Source organism: Marmota marmota, unplaced genomic scaffold (genome assembly GCF_001458135.2).
Source record: "Marmota marmota marmota unplaced genomic scaffold, marMar, whole genome shotgun sequence".
Classification (NCBI taxonomy): Eukaryota; Metazoa; Chordata; class Mammalia; order Rodentia; family Sciuridae; genus Marmota; species Marmota marmota.
This window is the reverse complement of record NW_026000016.1, coordinates 27934676-27954300: the sequence shown is the minus strand read 5'-3', so window position 1 is coordinate 27954300 and position 19625 is coordinate 27934676. Positions and strand designations below refer to the sequence as shown.

Genomic DNA, 19625 nt, shown 5'->3' with positions numbered 1-19625 from the left:
CAAAATAAACCTTTTCTCTTTAAAATATGATTATCTCAAGTGTTTGTTATAATAACAGAAAGCTGACTAACACATAGGCCTTGTTATATTGTAAATGGCATAGGGTAGTAGAAAGAGGTGTGAACAAGAGGCTAGCAAAACAGAAAACAAGAATTGCCCGAATTTTCAAAACCAAACTAAAGAATTTCTGAGTCATGTTTGCCAAGGTAAGGGACAAAGACAAAATGAGGTCAACTCTTTCAGGTTATCTGTTCAATTTCCACAAACACCTGGGTTGTACTTTTATTTCTTAAAAATTTTATTTACAGCACCATTGAACATCTTTCACCTTCAAAAGGTACGCAGAAATACATACATTGTTGGGGGGAGTCACATGCAGTTAGTAATGAGTTATTTAAACTCTATATCTTAAAGTTTTAACAACCTCCCAAATGTAATGATTACACTTTAGCAAAATTGCGTATGAAGATAGAAGGAGGACTTTAAGCAACAAAGCTCCACAATATTGTAACATAACCTCAAACCTCCAAGAAGGGGTCATTCTCCCTTGTGAATCAACCTTTCTGGGTTGTTCTCATTAGAATTCAGAACAGGTTCAGAGTTGCTGGCCTGGCTTTGTAGAAGAGGTGACAGTTGATCATTTAGCAAGCATTCAAGAAAGTTCCATGTAAACAACAAAACACCTGGTAAAAGAAGTGCCAGAAAATAACACATCTACATTAGCTAAACTTCAAGTCCATAAGAACATTTGGACTACAGTGAGAATTATGGTCTGATGAAAGTTCCATTTTCCTGATTCAATAACTTCATTCCTACTGTGGCCACTCGGGTATAAAGACACTCAGAAGTGCAAAGAGATGACAGTTGATCAGGTTAAAGGCAGAGCTATAGGACAGACATTCAGTCAGAGATCATTTATCTAAACACAAAAACCCAAATCAAGAAGTGTATCCCCATTTTTCCTAAACTAGTCTTATTTGCAGTCTTGAACTACAAGAGTATGAAAATCATTTAAAAGCAAGATACTTCCAAATTCTGTTAATATATGTCGCCCCCTCAGAGAAAATAGATAGGATTTGGCAAGGGATTAAGCTAGTCATAAAGGATGAAGAATGTTTTAATGTCTAAACTTGTCATAAGCACTAAGATGAGCTCCTTACCAAAAACTAATAACAAGAAACATCGAGTTTAAAATTGAGAATTTTAAATATGAAAAATTTAAAACTTTAACCCCAAGAATCGATTGTGCTGATATTACCCAGTCTCATTCATGGTGTGCTCATCAAATTGAAGCTACCCAAGAGTTGAAGAAATTATCACAGAACAGAGAGCAAATAGTTTTCTTTTCACTGCATTCATTATCCTAATGTTGGATTGGTATAGCAGGATTTTTAAAATTATATATTTTTTTCTTTAAATGCCCCAAATTCCTAGGTAGAGACAACCAGTCATTTTTATAGTTTAATCTCAACATTTAAAACATTGTTTGACTGAGGGAGTAACTGAGTGGCATAGCACGTGTTTAGCATGTGCAAGATCCTGGGTTTGATCCCTAGCACAACAAATAAAATAAGCACTATTTTTAAAGAGCGAATCCTGAAAAACTGATGATATTAAAAGTACTATTGGGCTCTGGAGGGACTTCATCAACAACAGCCCTAAGACCCTTAGTATAAGCCAGTTGTTCAGAACTAGGGGTAAAAATTTTCCCCACAGGGCGTCTGGCAATGTCACAGACATTTCTAGCTGCCACAACTTGGGGAGATACTACTGGCATCAAATGAATAGAAGCCAGAGATGTTGCTAAACATCCTGTAATACACAGGACATCCCCACACATCAGGAATTGTCCAGTTGAAAATATCAATAATGTCAAGATTGAAAAACCTGGTTTATGGGCTGGGGATGTGGCTCAAGTGGTAGCGCGCTTGCCTAGCATGCGTGAGGCACTGGGTTCGATTCTCAGCACCACATAAAAAAAATAAAATAAAAGATATTGTGTCCACCTAAAACTAAAAAATAAATATTAAAAAAAAAAGCCCGGTTTAAACAGAGCAGAAGCTTCGATTGTCACAGAGAAGCTGCCTTACTAAGCACATCCTGCCTCGTGTAAATTCTAAATTTCAATTTCAGGTTTTCCTCCTGAGAAGTACCACTATTAATCCCTTGGAATTATATAAAATGATGCCTTTCATACATGTTTTTCTCATAACCCATACTAAAAAAAAAAATTTTTGTTTTACATCCTAGTATGCACAGGCATTTGTGAAGGCCTTAACTAAATTAAATCCTCAAATAATATCTCCCTGTTTTATTGACATTTTATCAAAAAGTTAGACAGTATTTTTTTCTGACAACAATGAGACTAGTGGCCTTGTGAATATTCATAACGGCCAAATAGCATGGAAAAAAAATCAGCCTCTATTTTCAAAAACAAAGCGGAAAGTTGGAAAATTAAGCAGTTTTAGCAGTTCTAGTGCTTTCTACAATGTTCCATAGAAAGAACTTGTTCCATAGAACGAGAAGGGCAAGAGAGCTATAGAAAGTGCTAGAAGGATAAATAGCCAGACTAGCATGCAGAACAAAATGGTTCTGACCTGACACACAAAGGATGCCACAAACTTTATAAAAAACATTTTCAGGGCCAGGGGTTTAGCTCAGTGGCAGAAACTTTGCCTACCATGTGCAAGCCCTTTTGTTTGATACCCAGCACTGAAGGGGGTTGGGTGGGGGGGCGGGGAATTAAATGCTTAAAAAAAAAGGAGAGCATTTTCTGGAATGAACTTAAGCATACAAGAACACAAACTGAGTGGCAGTATTTCTCTAATCTAAAAAACTCTTGTTTTAAATCTACTGTTCATCAGATGTAGCTATCATCAAACAGCACTGATTCAGAGGGAAAAAGAAAACTCTTTCATTTCCTTGGGAGAATTCAAAGAGAGAACAACTGAAGGGAGAGTAGAACCCAAATTAAAGTACCATACAGCAGGTGACAAATGCAACTCGCCTAACCCAATTTTTAAAAACTGCACTTATTCAGCTTGTTTGGATTTTATTAAATGCACTTAGCCAAACTATCTTTAAAAGGCATTATTTTTCACTGGCCCTCACCCATAATTTGGGATATTTATAAGTGTCAATCAAGATAGTTTTCTGAGGTAATATTTAATTATGTTGGAATTAAGTGCTTTCTCCTGTCCAGAAAAATACCTTAGAGATTAAGTAAAGGTCATTGTTTAGAAACAAGCTGAAATGCATTCCTTTAGCCAGCTGCACAAAAACTGCAAAATTACAATTTTTCCCTTTTAATAAAGAGAAAATGGTGTGAAATCAAATTAGACCTTCAAATTTGGAAGTAAGAGACAGATTTCTTCTTTGGCTCCAGCTAAGGCATCTCAAGCAATATTTAGGTAGGAGAATTTGGTTCACATCTCACTATGGTGAGTTTCTTAGAGAATCCTCTGGTTTATGTGAGAGTACATGTCTCACTTTTGATACTAAAAATAGAAATGGTGTCTTACTATTTACCCCCCCCCCGACTTATAAAGTGCATATAACCTAATCCAATAAACTTCTAGAGATGAACACATTTTTAGGAATTTTTCTATGTACCTGTTTACAGCCAATTTAAACTTAGCTAATAAACTTGCAAAGAATAAAGAATTTTCTATCTTACATCATGATCATAGCTGTTTACTTACTAGCATTCAATTTTAGGACTAAGACCAAGAAATTTTTATTTTTTTGAGTCAGGGTCTCACTGTGTTGCCCAAACTGGCTTCAAACTCCCCTGGGTCCCAAATGATTCTCCTGCTCAGCCTCCTGAGTAGCTGGGACTACAGGTGTACACCACCTTCCCTGACAAAGACAAATATTTTTAAAATGATGCCTGTGATAAAAAAAATGCAGATATTGTTTGTTATGATCCCAGCGCTTTTAATAAAGCCTGTGCAGATTCCAAACAGGACTCAAAGCTTACAACCTAGAAAAGGAGAGTTTTCAGTCAGTCTTACAACCTATCAAAGAAAATGCTGGCTCTCTAGGGGACCTCCCATTTCACACACCTAGGAGACTGTTTGGCTTAAATACTAATACCTAAACAATCTGTTAAATACACAAAAGATACTTCTCCACTACTAATGTAGTTCAGTTATGTGTCTAAATTAGATTATAATAAATTTTTTATTTGAACTTGGTAATATGAGTCAGAGATCTAAAAGAAAACGCTAAGCTCTTCAAAACACATTAAAAGCAGCAGTTAAATTAACTCTCATTTCTCACTAAGACATCAACTTTTCCATCAAGTTGCTATATGGCAACTGTAATAAATACTTTAAAACATGTCTAATTAAAGGAACATCAGTATAGCTTATTTATTTGGCAGAAATAAGCACTCAATAGCTCGAATTCTCCTATGTCAGGAATACTCATTTTCCCCTGGTAAATGTCACACAGATCAATGTGATCATATAAAAAGAGACTCTAAGGAAATTTTAACAAATAAGTAAATCATCATCAAAGCAATACATGATAGTAATCCCAACTGGAGACTCTAAATGATAGCAAATAAGTACATAAGGAAATAGAAGTATTCCCACACTTCCAAGTGAAAAGAAGGTATTTAAACATCTAAAACATGCTATAACCAAAGATCAGTTCCCAGCAGAAAGTAAACATTAGTTTTCTTTAGCCTAACAAACTGAAAAGATGGTCCAAAAAAAAAAATACATTTTTCTCCTTACCCACTAGAATCCACCTCCTCTAATGCTTTGAGAACATTTTATACCTTAACAGGTATTTATTTTACATTTATCCAAGTTGAATCAAAGATACTTCTGCAGTACCAGAAATATCTAGTTTTCCTCTTGCATGATCTTCATGGGGGAGAAAACACAGCTATCATGGTACATCAGTTTTTTCTATGTACTTAGGCTATGAGCTCACCTGAGAGTCAGCAAAAAGTTCTGATCAGTTTGAAAACAAGGATTGGAGATCTACAGTTCAGTCTTACAGCTCTTGCCTAATATGTTCAAGGCCCTGGGATCTATCGCCAGCACCACATACACATACACAAAGCAAGAACTACTTTGAAATCTGTGTCCACGGTCACTGAGCCCCAGCCCTTCAATGTCCCTGACATTGACATTGACTCTAGTGCAGTTTGTTTCAGAAAATGTATGTTTAAACTGAAACTGTTGAAGAGCAGCAGTCGTTACCCAGGATGATGGAAAATGGTCATCAGTGACATGAAAATCAACAGACATGTTTCACTAAAATCCCAAACAGCCAACCCTCACTGAATACAAAGAGCACACACTGCAAGTTTGGTCAGAGCCCACAACCCACAAAGCTCTTTCCACAGGCCAGGTTGGCAATTCCAATGTGCCTTGTCTAAATAGTCTGACTTTATGTGGGTACCAGGTTAAAAATGTGTACTGTTATCATGTTGGTCCTCGTGAGTTTTGTTAATAGCTATTCTATGGTCACTGAGGCAGCCATCCAGAGACACTTCAATAGCCACTTCTGGTGTATCTCTTCTGCTACAGTATGTCTCTAGAGGAGGAACGCCATTGTGCTCAGCACAACCATTGACATGGGCCAGAGGCACTGACCCAGGGGGGCAGCACAGCTTGTTAGCACAGCTGTTGGAAACACAGGGGTGGCTGCAGAGCAATAGTAAGTCCTTCTGCTCCAGGGATTCCTTCACGTCCACATTTTCAAATTGGATGGTCACATTGTGGATTCCTGCGTTGTGGAAAATTTCTCGAATTTTTGTGCTGGCATCCTGATATCCCCTGTCCTTCTGATACTTGATGTGCAGGGTGGCAATGATCTTTCCACTTATAAGTTCCCAGATGTGCACTTCATGCAAACTGCTGATTCCAGGCACAGTAGAGAGTTTACTCACTAAAAGATAGAAGAGCAAACAAAAGCCCTGGTGAGTGCTCTCACTGAAACACAGAACTACGAACCTGGCTGCGGTTCCACAAGCGCACTCAACAAAATGGCAGTGCTTTTGCTGAGATTAACAGAAAAAAACAGTTGTCCCTTTGTAAGTATGTTTCCCCATAAGCCTCTCTTTCCTCTCTGAATTCCTATGCCACACATTACTAGCCCATGAAAAGGAATTCAAGAAAAGAAGTCTAACAACGGAAAAGTATGTCAGCCAGGCACATTGGTGCACACCTGTGATCCCAATGACTCAGAAAGCTGAGGCAGGAGGATCACAAGTTCTGCAATTTAGCAAGATCCTGTCTCAAAATAAAAAGGGCTATGGATGAAGCTCAGTGGTAAAAAAGCACTTGGTTCAGTCTCCAGTACCAGAAAGAAAATGTCCAGGGCTGTTGAGTACACAAGGGAATGGACACTCTAATGGGTTTTCCAGGAGAACATAAAGTGGAATTTCTTTTTTAAAAAGTATAATTTAGCAATATGAACCAAAAACGTTTACCAGCAATTCTAGTTTTAAGATATTTAACCCAAAGGAAATACCAAATATTTTTGTTATGTACAAGAATGGTTTGGGCAATGCTTTTTGTATTAATAAAAAAATAGGAAATAGTTAACCCAATTATACTATAGAAGATGATATACCTGTTAAAAGCAAGTGCATATTTAAGCAAATAGGTATTTTTAAGTAAAAGAGCAAAGAAGCTAAACTATATATATGGCATGATCTTTTTTAAAAAGTTTGTATATAGAAAAAAAATACTAAGGGTGACAGTTTCCATGATCAAATTATATGGAATCTCTTTACACTATTTAGGTTTTTGTGTATTTTTCATATTTTCTAAAATTAGTGTGTATTTAGAGAGATGATATGGAACAGTGTTTAAGAGAAAAGACTCTGAAGCCAACTAGAATTGGAATCCTAGTATAGTCTCTGACAACCTACATGACCTTAGGCAACTGACCTAGCCCCTTTGTGCCTCATTTTCCTGATATGTAAATTAGGAATGATAATAATGGTACCACATAGGATTATTTTAAGGATTGGAAGGAATCAACGTAAGTAAAGCTCTTAGAACAGTACCTAGCATGTAATAGGTTTATAAGTATTGCTGTTGTTATTATCTTTCAAATATATTTTTAAATATATTATGATCTTACTTAAAGGCATAGCCAGTATACTATCACAGACTTTCATATATATTTATCTTGTTTTCTTAACTGAGAAACAAGCTAGATCCCGGGGGGAGGCAAAAGCATGAATGCCTGCTCATCTATGTCTCCCTTCCATTTGCACCACTGCGTCTGCCTGTAGCATTGGGCAAATAGTAGGTGCTCTGATTCAAATTTTAAAGCAGCCAAAGAATTAACCATACCTCACTGGCTTTTTAGAGACAACATTGCCAGAGAAAAGGCCAAAAAAGACAAATAGAACATCCAGGGAAAAAAGAGCACAGGAGGAGTCTCAGCTATTGGCAGTGGCTCCACAGATTGGCACCGACGCATGCTAAGTGAACACAGCACTGGCAAGGCCATAGCCTTCAAAGAACAGCCAGCTGCAGCTGGAGGTGTAACCCAGTCGTAGATCATGTGCTTAGGATGTGTGAGGCCCTATGATCAAGCCCTAGAATATAAAAGAGGGTCTAGAGATGTAGCTCAGTGACAGAGCACTTGTCTAGCATGTACAAGATCCTGGGTTCAATCTCTAGCACTGCAAAAAAAAAAAAAAAAAAAAGCCCACTGCAAATCACCCCTCTATTAGGAGATAGTCCAACCACAGCTATTCACTGTATTTTGGATTCATTTAATTGAATTTCAGGTATATGTCATGAAATAAAGTCTTCCAGTCTCTATTTCAAATTTACTGCTCATTGATAAAGCAATGACAAATAAATAATACACATGAAATAATTTTGTTCTATGAAAATGTAATCTCCATTTAGAAATAAAGTCATATACTCAGTTTCCCACCAACATCTTAATAGTTCATATTTCGAAATTCTACAAAATCTGAAAAGTTTTTAACCCCAGAGGCACCCCAGAGTCTAATGAAAGACATCCACAGAAGTCAACTAACTAGAAAGCAGGATCTGGAATATGAATGATTTGTGTTTTCAGAAAATAAAAAAGGGAATAAAATCAAGTTTTTAGCAGAAGTGGCCTTGAATTAAAATAAATCTTTGAAGTGAACGTAAATAGCCCAGAAGTAGGTGCTACCCAAGTACTATGTTATCAAAATTTTTGCAGGTGAATCAGAGAATCATGGCTTACAAAGGACCTTTGGATCTTGGAGCTATGAATCATCTTGCTAGGCTGCAAACCACATGAGGGACATCTCTATTGCATGGTGATTTCACGTATTTCAGAATACATAATGCTCTGCCATAATGCTGGTCCTTTGGTCTGAAATGACATTCAGCTGACATTGGTTCTAGATCAGAATCCAGTCTACTTACTCAGCTCTTCCATGTTGACTCCCTTGGGGACCATCTGCAGGAGAATGACAGCAGTCTCCTTGATGAGTGGGAAGGCAGATGACAAAATAATGATGACCATGACAACAGTTAGGCTGGGATCGATGTAGCACTGCCAGTTACACGGGTCCTCATTTTTCAGGGGCAGCACATAGAATATAATGGCAGTGATGACCACAATCACCGACCCCAGGGCATCTCCCATCACATGCAAAAGAACACCTGACAAGAAGAAAGAGAAACCAATGAAACAGATCGAAGTTTGGCAGCCGAGCTGTGTCACCCTTGGATTTTCAAATATATGAATATGCATTGCTATTTGCTTTGTTTTTTAATCTGAACAGCAGAATGAATCATAATCAAAAACAACAGCAACTGATTTTCCTTTTTTAAATTAAATTATTTATTTATTCTAATGTGTTATTCATGATGGTAGAATGCATTCATTTCATATTACACATATAGAGCACAATTTTTCAAGTCATTGATTGTACACAAAGTATTTTCAGACCGTTCATGTCTTCATACACGTACTTAGGGTAATGATGTCTAACTCATTCCACCATCATTCCTACCTTCTTTCTCCCTCCCATCCCCTCTCTCCCCTTTCCCCTATCTAAAGTTCCACCATTCCTCCCAGGCTCCCCGCCCCATTATGAGTCAGCATCTTCATATCAAAGAAAACATTCGGCCTCTGGTTTTGGGGGATTGGCTTGCTTCAGTTAGCATTATATTCTCCAACTTTATCCATTCACCTGCAAATGCTATGATTTTATTCTCTTTTAATGCTGAGTAATATTCCATTGTGTATATATACCACAGTTTCCCTTTCCATTCATCTACTGAAGGGCATCTGGCTTGGTCCCACAATTTAGCTATTGTGAATTGTGCTAGCAACTGATTTCCTGAAAAGAAAAGCCCCGGCCACCATCCCAGGGCCCAGAGAACCACTGAAGAGGAACCGCCTGGGAGAATCTGGGCTGACTGTCACCTGCAGGAAGAGTGACTGTGCCATCTCAGAGGTTCACCTCACTACCACCCACCTTCAAAGGGCACCAGGCCAAAAAACAGAGGCTGTGTAAATTTCTTGTTCTTTCAGACAAGCATCCATACTTCAAATTATTTAAAGTATTTTTAAAAGGAGACAGAATTAAGTTATGTCAAAAGTTATGTCCTTTGTCTTCCTTCTGCCATGATCCATTCTCCCCCTTCCCTGTAAGCCTACTTCTCACTTAACCTCACTTAGTCATTTCAATCGCATTTGCTATATAAGCAGTTCTCAAGAAAAAGGGCTCCAGCAAAATGTCCACCACATAAAGAGCCATTTGTCACAATCAAAAATTGAATCCAAATCAAATTAAAATTCCACAGATAATAATAAAAATCATGGATATCTTGGATTAAGAGAACTGTTTCTAAATGCATCAATTATGATATAGAAAATAAGCAATTGTCAACAAAGAAGATCCAGGTGCCCAACTGATTATTAAACATCAATTTAACTGACATTTAGTAAATTCAGCAAAAATCTGGTAAGATGGGTAATGAAATATAAACACAAAGCCTTTGTGTTACAGAAAGTAGTACCTTGCTATTCCAAGCCAGCAGCAATGCAGCTCAGGAGAGCTCGTTAGAGATGTAGGGTCTCACTCACCCTCCTAGAAGCAGCTGGAAGTAATCTAAAAATGGCTCAAGTTCAATTGACCCAGAAGCCTCCAAAAAATCATGCAAATCAAGAGGTTCAAAAATTCATGCTCATTTTAATAATCACCTGAGAAACTGCCCAGGCCATTAAGGATGATATGCATATCCAGAAAGCCACTTCATGTCCAAAAGATGTTACTTTAAAGAAATAATATGTGAATGATGGAGTTGGCAGGTGTGCCTGGGCCAAGCAGTAGGGCTGAACACTGGGTTGGTGGCCCAAAAACAGTGCTGAATTTTTGCTGCATATGCTTAAATAAGCAGAGAGTAATGCTGAACTTAAGGGTTTAGATGCAGAGTCTATGGTCAAGGAACACACCCAATGAACAAAACACCCAGCTGTACCACCTCTCAGAGCTCATAGTCAGAGTCACTTGAGCTCCCCTGCTACACTAAAATGAAAAAGAACAAACTGTTCCTAAACCAGAAGACAGGGAATAAATTCAGAATAAAATAAATATAAAAAATGAAAGAAGGAGGAAGAGGAGAAAAGGAGAAAGGAAATGAAGAATCCCCATTTTTACAAATGAAGAAACTGAAGCACAGAGTAGCTAAATAACTCATTCAAGATCACAGAGCTATTGAATCCAAACTTGCATTTTAACAAGATCCCCAGGTGATTTGAATGCATATAAAAGTTTTCAAAGCACTGCTCTAGAAGAAAGCTATAGATTAAGAAAGGTCTGCTTCTCTCTCCACATATCCAACAGGTCCACTCAGAAGAATTAATAACAATCCAAATTACTAACAATGCACTCATGGCTAAATAGCTTCCCATGGAAGGTGCTTTCATGGGGCTAATTCCTCCTGTTGGCAGCACATTCAGGATTCTAACATCCCAGTTCAAATGGCATTCTACAAATATTCTTGGTGTAATTCATGGCAATCCCACCCCCCCTCTCCAAAAAAAAAATACAGGTATTAAAAAAAACAAAAACAAGCCAGGTGTGGTCGCACACGCCTGTAACCCAGTGGCTCGGGAGGCTGAGACAGGAGGATCAAAAGTTCCATCAGCCTCACCAATGAGTGAGACCCTGTCTCTAAAAATTAAAAATAGGTCCTAAGGATGTGGCTTCATGGCCGAGTGCCCCTGAGTTTAATCCCTGGTAGCCGACCACCCCCATCAAAAAAAGTGGGGGTGTAGGTCAGTTGTAGAGCACTTGCCAGCATGTGCAGGTCCTCCTGGGTTTACTCTACAGCACTGCAAAAGGAAGCAAGGCAGGTAGGCAGGCTGCCCACATTTCCTTTTGTCTGAGACTCTGATACAATATCTACATGAAAGATTCCCACTTTCTATTTCTGTGCCTCCTCTCCCCGACCCATCCCAAAAGCCCTTCTTCCTCCCCAGTTCCTCTCCTGAGCCAGGCAAGAGAGACTCAGGACTTTCTCAGAGTTGTCCTATCAACCCAGTTCCCTCAGCAAGAACCGAAAATTGAAGGCTTAACTTTCTTCAGGACAGCACAAAGTGCTGCACTCAAAGAGGAAAACCTAATGGTTCCTACACTTACTTGTCATTCTCACAACCTGAGACAGTCTGTTATTCCCTGGTAGATTCATGCATGTGAGCCTCGTTTCCTCCATTAGACTGTAAGTGACATGAGTGTCAGTCATGACACTGAATTTCTTTGCACTGAAGGCAGAGAATGTCTACTCAATAAGACAACATTTTCTGGTTCATAAGTCATAATTCCTATGACATAGAGTAACTCCTGTCTTTAATAATAAGTGAAAATAATAATAATTGAGCTGGGGGTTAGCTCACTTCTAGAGTGCTTGCTTTGCATGTTCAAAGCCCTAGGCTCAATCCCCAGAACCATGAAAATATTAGTAACAATAATAATAGTAATGATCTTTGTAATGTTAATGGAAAAGTAAGTACCAGGCATTGTTTTAACCTTATTTATACAGTAAGTCTTCTTAAGGGCTCTCTGAGGTGGTTAAGTGTTTCATTTCACAAATAAGGAAACTGAAGCACAGAGTAGCTAAGTAATTTGTCCAAGGTCACATGGCTAGAAAGTGTTAAGAGACAGAAGCCTGGGAAGTCTGACTAAAGGACCACTGCACAACCTGCCTCGTGTAAGTTCTAAATTTCAATTTCAGGTTTTCCTCCTGAGAAGTACCACTATGAATCCCTTAGAATTATATAAAATGATGAGAACTGAGCAGGAGGTGATGACAATAATGGTATCATTTGTGAGTCCTCTATGCTGTTCCAAGCACCCATGTAATCCTCAAGAACACCAGGAGGCTGATACCATCATCTTCACGATACAGATCAGGAGACCAACACCCAAGAGGTGAAGTTACATGCCCAGGGTCACCCACCTAGGAAAAAGGCAGAGTTGGAATCCAGACGAGATCTGCCTGGCACCAGAGTCTGATCACTTCTCACCCCATTCTACTTACACATTATTGGGGAGCAGGAGGTAAACCAATGAAGGGCTATAGGGAAGGCAAGGCAGTGAAGGGGGTAAGAGAAAGGCAGAAAATGTCTAGAAAGGAATGTTGGCACCAGGACAGCAAACCACTGAGGGTCATGGAGTTTAGACCTTTATCTAGAAGCTGTGAAGATTTCTGAACAGACTCTAATGTGATCACATTGTGATGCAGAAAAATAAACCTGGCAAATTACCTGAGAGACAAAGATCACCACTTAGTGAACAAGACCACCTGACCAGTCACTATGCTTACACGGTTGTTTGGCAAAAAAAAAAAAAAAAAAGGAGAACCTCTGCACTTGGCCTTCATTTATTGACTTTCCATAAAACCAGGGGAGGAAAAAAAACTGGCATATACCACAAATTGGCAATTTGACATATACTGAAATTTGATAAGTGTCTCAGCACATGAAAAAGCCACTGGTCCTGTTGAATTTGTTCAATAACTACAAACACAGTTCATTTGTACTGAGCATATACAGGTGGTTTATAAAAGGATGAGATCTTTCTTACTGGACAAAGGCAAGAATTATAAAGAAATATTTATCAAAGGGGATTTATTTTCAAGTGATGTCAAGATTGCTATTCGTCTATTTATGTTTATACTAAAATTAAGGGGCTAATTGTCTTTCTGACACTCTGCTACAACACTTTAATGTTTCATGTTTGAGCCTATTAAATAAAACACAATGGTGAGAATTTTAAAAGGATGCTGTTTTCACAATACTTTGCAGCAGAAGATGGAATGTGTTTCTTAGAATTCATTGTTTTTTTTAATTTTATTATTCCCATTGGAATGAGAGAAACAGTAATGAAAATCAAAAAGTGATTTTTGTTCACAGGAAAGCCCATTAGATGTTTCCTTTGCAAATTTGGAGAGAGCAGCAATCCTGCTTTCTAAAGCAATTGCTTAGATGTTAGAAATGTAACCACTGGGCTGCATGTGTATACTAGAGAAGCAAGCCATTCCCATTTGGAAGTCAGTGTGTGATCATGAAAAGATCCAGCAATGTGAAGGAGGAGCCCAGGATCCCAGGCCTACCTCTGCTGCTAGCCAGGGTGACTGGAGGCAACCGCCAAATACTCTGGACCCTATTTCCTCATTTGTAAAGTAGAAAAGTTGAAGTCCATTTTCTCTAACATCTTTCTATCCCGAACATTTGTTCTGCAGTCCTTCCCTTAATCGTGGCTCCAACATAAAGCTACAAGGTCTAAGTGAGGCCAGCCTCACACAGCTTGAGATGTGGAAAGGCTCTATTTAGCCATAGCGAGGATATTCATCAGAAGGGGCAGGAAGCTAGGCATTGTGGCACATGCCTGTAATCCGAGCTACTCAAGGGCCTGAGGCAGGAGGATCCCAAGTTTGAGGACAGGCTGGGCAACTTAGCAGGATCCTATCTCAAAATAAAATAAAATAAAAAGGGCAGAGAATGTAGCTCAGCAGTAGAGTTCTTGCCTAGCATGTGCAAGGCTGTGGTTCCATTTCTAGAAAAAAAAAATAGCAGTAGCAGGATGATCTGAGCTGACCCTTACTTAATCAGAAGGGGTTTGAGCCCAGCCATTTCACTCCAGCTGAATACCAACAGTATCTACCTAGGAAGATTGTTGTGACCACTACATGGCTTACTCATTAATGGTGCCTGGCACAAAGTAGCACTCAATAAATACATTAGCTCATTTTCCTACTAAAAGGCTAAGTGCTTTATATGTTTTATCTCATACATAGTAAGCCCATGAGGTGGGTTCCGTTATCCTTATTTTAAAGATTAGGGAACTGGAAATCCAGGGCATATGATAACTTGGGAACCAAACCCAAGCAGCCTAAAGCCAAATACTTGTCTTTTGTCCACTGCAATCTTCACCTTCTCAGAAGCCAGATGGATGCTTTTCTTAGTGTCTGTGGAGCACAGGCTCAGCCAGGAAAAGGAAGGCATTTTACTGCAGACATTTTTCTACCCAGGAACCCCAATAGCTGAAGACTAAACATTATCAAGATCATGCATGTTTCTTAAACAAGGTCAAAATGTCAGTTGAGGTCTACTTTTCATTCTTTGTCACTTCTTTCCACCTACCTGTTCTCTTTTTCAACTTTGTAACAGAAGAATGAAGGTAATCAATGACTAGGATGTGCTTCAAAAAGCTAAAGTGCTACAATCGTTACCTGTACCTTAAAAAAATCTACCATGTCCATGTGGGTATTAAACTGAGCCTTTAAAAAGAAAAACAAATGAAAGGATAATGATTTTTTTTTATTACAGATTCTTTCTAAAAAGATTTGCTATCAAGCTCTTCAAAGAAGCAAATTCCTCTGTTGCATTTATTTATTTTTTATTTATTTATTTATTGCTTTAAAGACTTTTAGGAGCTCCTGTGTTGTTTCTGGATTTTCTCTGTAGCTCCATTCTGAGAATCACTTTATAAATCAGATGTGAGACTCTCAATAAAGTAGGCGTCTCCTAGATTATTGGTTTATCATTATATTATTTCCAACTATGCCTCACAATAGGCTTCCCCAAAACCATATAAAAGTAAATAATTGCTTAAATCTTGTTGAAATTCTCAAAGATTGGGGATTAACCACTATTGCAACCACTCTAAAACAAAATCTGGGCCCAATAAATTGGAAAGGAGGTATGTTGGATACAGTAGTGTCCAGTGAGAAACAGACCTCAGAATCCAAAGGGTTGACCTTAGCCCAGTGCTGCTGACATGTGATTAGAAGCCTTCCACAGGCTTCACCAGAATCCTCACTGTGGACCTAAAAATGGAGGTTTTGTGAACTGACAGTTCCTTCACAAGAGCAGTTTTCTGGCAGAAATAACAGGCCACAGAGTCATTCAGCAAAGCCACGCAGGGTATAACCTTGGATAGAGGTCCACCTACTCTTATCTTTATCAAAATCATATTCAATTAAGAAAGACTGAATTAGGTCTGCAGGCATAACTCAAGGTAAAATATGTGCTTTGCATGCATGAGGCCCTGGGTTCAAACCCTAACACCACACACACACACACACACACACACACACACAGCCTTTTAAAAATAAATGAAATTGGGTGCATTGTATGTTAACAATATCCATTGTTGGACAAAGTCAAATAAAGCAATAACTTGGCATTGATACATGGGAGCTTGGGAGCAAGCAGCATTATTATGGGTTCAACCAGAGCAAAGACAAATCATTAGCAACTAGTTCCTCCTTCAGAATCAATGCAGTGATTAGGCAAGAGACTAGGGTCATAGTCTGTACAGGTAACTGGCCTACTTTTGAACACACTATTGCCTTATTCAAAGTCAAACACAAATGAAGAGCACAGCACAGTCCACATGTACCAATGAAAAGGATTTCAAAGTGGCTCAAAGTCAATCTTACCTCTGATATTCAGGGCTTCAGACTTTTTCTCCTTTTTCATAGTCTCTTCAGGCTCATTCGGGGTGTTCAAGGAATCACCTGCATTCAAAGAAGAAACCTTGTGTTGTGTATAAGTTCTACAAACAAAAAAAACCAATGGACTCAAAGTTGTGTTATTTTACATTCCTAATAGCATATGGGAGCCCCTACCTCTGCACACACATAGCCCAGAACAGTACATTTGGGCTCTGAAAGAGCCCGTGATCTATCTTTGGACTTCATTCCCACTTCCTTTCATGTTAAAACAAAAAAGGGAGCAAGTAGGAGCCTACCCCCAACCCCCAAAACCCATAACAGAAGAGACAGAAGATGGGCAAAGGGGGAGGAAAAAACAAAGTTCAGACACAACCAATGAAGGGGACACAGGACCAAGAGAGCTATCTGTTGCCCAATAGTAAGACCTGATGTCCAAGAAAATCAATACTTCCACATACAGAGAATGCAAAGAAGGAAAAACAAGATAAAGGCCAAAAGATCCAGCAGCGAAAAAAAAAAAAAAAAGAGAGAGAGAGAAAGAGGAAAAAATAGTGGAAAATGTTAAGTTAGGATAAGTAAGAGGACTACAAAAAATGATTTTAAAAAATCAGAGGAAAAAAAAAGAGGGCGTGGGACAAGGAGGTAGGGACAAGGAGGTAGAGACCAGGGAGGAGGAAAGGGGAGGAGGAAAGAGGAAGGAGGGAAGGGCAAAACGGTCCAAAGGATGCAACTGAAAGGCACCTGCTACATTTGAGAATACGGTCGCCCCCTTCTGCTTTCTTTCAATCGAAGCCCCCCGGAGGGTCACAGCTGAGTCCAAGCCGGGGGCCGTCGGGGTCGCAGCATGCTGCTGGCCCTCGGCGCCTTGGGGCCCCCCAAAAGCGCCGGGAGGGGTCGGCCAAGAGCCTGCTCCTGCCGCTGCTGCAGGCGGCGACGGTGGCCCGGCAGCAGCAGGTGAACCAGGCGGCGCAGTCCTGGCAAGATGAGCAACCCACCACGTTGACCGCCAGCCCAGGGCGCCGACGATGAGCACCAGCTCCGGGTCATCGATGCGCTCGGGCCGGGCCAGGCGCAGCACCGCCTCCACGAAGATGGTGAAGCAGAGCGCGGTGAGGAAGACCGCGTTGCTCAGCGCGCCCACCACCTCCGCGCGCGCGTAGCCGTAGGTGGCGCGGAAGCCTCGGGTGGGGCGCCGGGCGATGTAGCCGGAGGCCAGGCCCACGCACAGCGAGATCAGGTCCGAGAGCATGTTGAAGGAGTCCGAGAGCAGCGCGATGGAGTTGCCCAGGTATCCCGAGACCAGCTCGGCCACGAAGAAGACGACGGTGAGCACGAGCATGAAGAGCAGCCGGCATGTCTTGCCCGAATAGCGGCCCATCTTTGCAACCGCACACCTACTTGCCCAGCCAGCCGCGCCCGAGCCACCGCAGACCCTGCCTCCGCAACAGGTAGGGGCGAGGCGCGGCCGCCCGGACCCTGCTGAGGCCTGGTACCCGCCTCCCGGGTGCCAGGCCCGCCCTGCCCTGACGCTTTTTTATAAGGCAGAGGCAGAGCGCCCCCGGTCCACGCACGTCCAGAGTCTAAAGGAGTGGCAGCGGCGGCGGTGTCTGAAGAGCCTTACGCCACCTCCGCGGCCTGGGCCTGACTTGGCAGGTGGCCACCAGCCACTGTGCCTCCTTCTGGGACCGAGCGGTGCAGAGAGGAGGGGGTTGTGTCCGAATGTCAATCTTCACAGACCGCTCCTCGCCCTGCAGAGGTGGGATTCACCCATCACCTGCTTCTCCAGGCCCTCCCGCCAATATTCTGCTGAGTCTTAATGATAAGGACCTTGACTGCTGTGGGTGTGCTCACTGTGGTGGACGTGGACACCTCTGCCTACGTGCCCAGACGCTGGTTGCAGTACAGATTCCATATTAAGCAGTAGTAAGGCCGAAGAGCACTAGCTTGGGCCAACCCTGCCTTTACGGGTGCTTCCTGCTTACATTATTGTTAAATGTGAGCTCATCCCTCACTCAGTACCCATCCCCACCCCGTTCCATTACCACCCGTGGAAAAGCTATTTTATCCTCTCCTCTTCCTCAAAGCCTCATAAAGGCATCAGGATCCCCCCTTCCTCCCTCCCTCTCTTTCTCTCTCCCTCCATACCTCCTTCCTTCTCTCTCTCTCTCTCCCTCTCTCTCTCTCTCTCTCTCCCTCCTTCCCTCCCTCCCTCTCTCAGAGTGGCATCCTCTGGGTTCCCTTTGGGATCTTCACTTTATCTCTCCTGCCAGGGAGCCAAAGGCCTTCCTCAGGAGAACCCCATCATGGTTTAGTAACATGGCACTCCCACCCAGCACTCATAGACTGGTCTACTCAGTGGTAGATACAAGTCCAGTGGCCACTGTGTGCTTTTCTCATTCCCCATTGAAGAGAATATTTGACTAACCCCATTTGTCCCTGACACTATGACCTGATAACTCTCAGTTCAATCCCCTGACCTACATGGTTTCATCCAAATAAAGATTCTCCAGTTAACAACAGGCCCTGTTCCAAGTAAAAGTTATCCCAACTGAAACCATTTCCAGGACTCTGAAAGAGACTGAGGAATAGACTCTTGAAGAAGGGTGTTTGCCATTGGTCAGTTCAGAGAGTGAATGGGAAGCCCTGCAGGAATTTTATTTGTTTATTATTTGTTTTATAATCTTATCTCATTTCACAAAGGATCCAACTGTGAAGTCTGGTCATCTCTGTTCTCTCTCACCTCCCCCATTCCCAACCCCTGAATTTTAATCATTCCTGAAAACTAACTCACTCTCTCTCTCTCTCTCTCTCTCTCTCTCTCTCTCACACACACACACACACACACACACACACTTGTTTTTGGCTTGGAAATCAATAAAAATGTCTCACTCAAAAAATAAAGAAGCCACAAACCCAGAGCAATGGTGCTCCTGTAGTCCCTGCTACTAGGAGGATGAGGCATGAGGATCACTTGAACCTAAGAATTCAAGACCATCCTAAGAAACCAAGGGAAAAACTAACCCTCCCCCCCAAAAGTCCAGCATCCATTAGCAGAATATTCTAACTTCTAGCCCTATTCATTGTCTTAGTTTTACAAAGTATAAAACTGTCTTTTAATGATCTCAGAGGGTTCCTGACAATTGAGCTAAAGCAATCTTGATATGAGCGTCCTACTTTAAACTAGATGAGCCTCCAAACTTAGAAAGCTTAATGAACATTTTCTTTCCACCTCCAGGAAAATATCCCCATGCAGAACTCGAAGAAATTGATCACTTTAATTATGTTCTAAAAATTAATATAAAATAATGAATAATGTAGAAGAATTAAAAATTTTTGATTGATGAAAGGCTTGATGCTGTATAGTCTTGGAAAAGTTCCTAAATCAGTCAGGCCTACTTTTTAATTACTATAAAATGGGAATGATAATATAGTGAGTATTAAATGAGTTAATATATAAAGAATGGTTTAACCATGCCTGGTAAATAGTAAGCACTCAAATAAATGTTAGCTACTGTTACCATTAGTGTTTCTGTTAGCACTGCAGCATGTGTGTAATAGAATGAACAACAGATGACACTCTCTAATACACAAAAGAGATCTATCTGAGTACCACAGCCTTACCAGGTTCTGGTTTACACTGTCTTAAAACTGTGCAATCACTAAAATATTTAA

The 19625-nt window shown here is 40.6% G+C and overlaps 1 protein-coding gene across 1 annotated transcript; it reads right to left on the bottom strand.

Moving 5' to 3' along the window:
* Window positions 1–230: 230 nt before the first annotated feature.
* Window positions 231–17718, bottom strand: LOC107140541 (zinc transporter 10). Its single transcript, XM_015483635.2, is given in 7 exon segments — window positions 231–5907; window positions 8406–8645; window positions 15939–16016; window positions 16695–16848; window positions 16851–16897; window positions 16900–16968; window positions 16971–17718. Coding segments are annotated over 7 exon segments (1434 nt in total). The 5' UTR covers window positions 17332–17718; the 3' UTR covers window positions 231–5422.
* Window positions 17719–19625: the final 1907 nt, after the last annotated feature.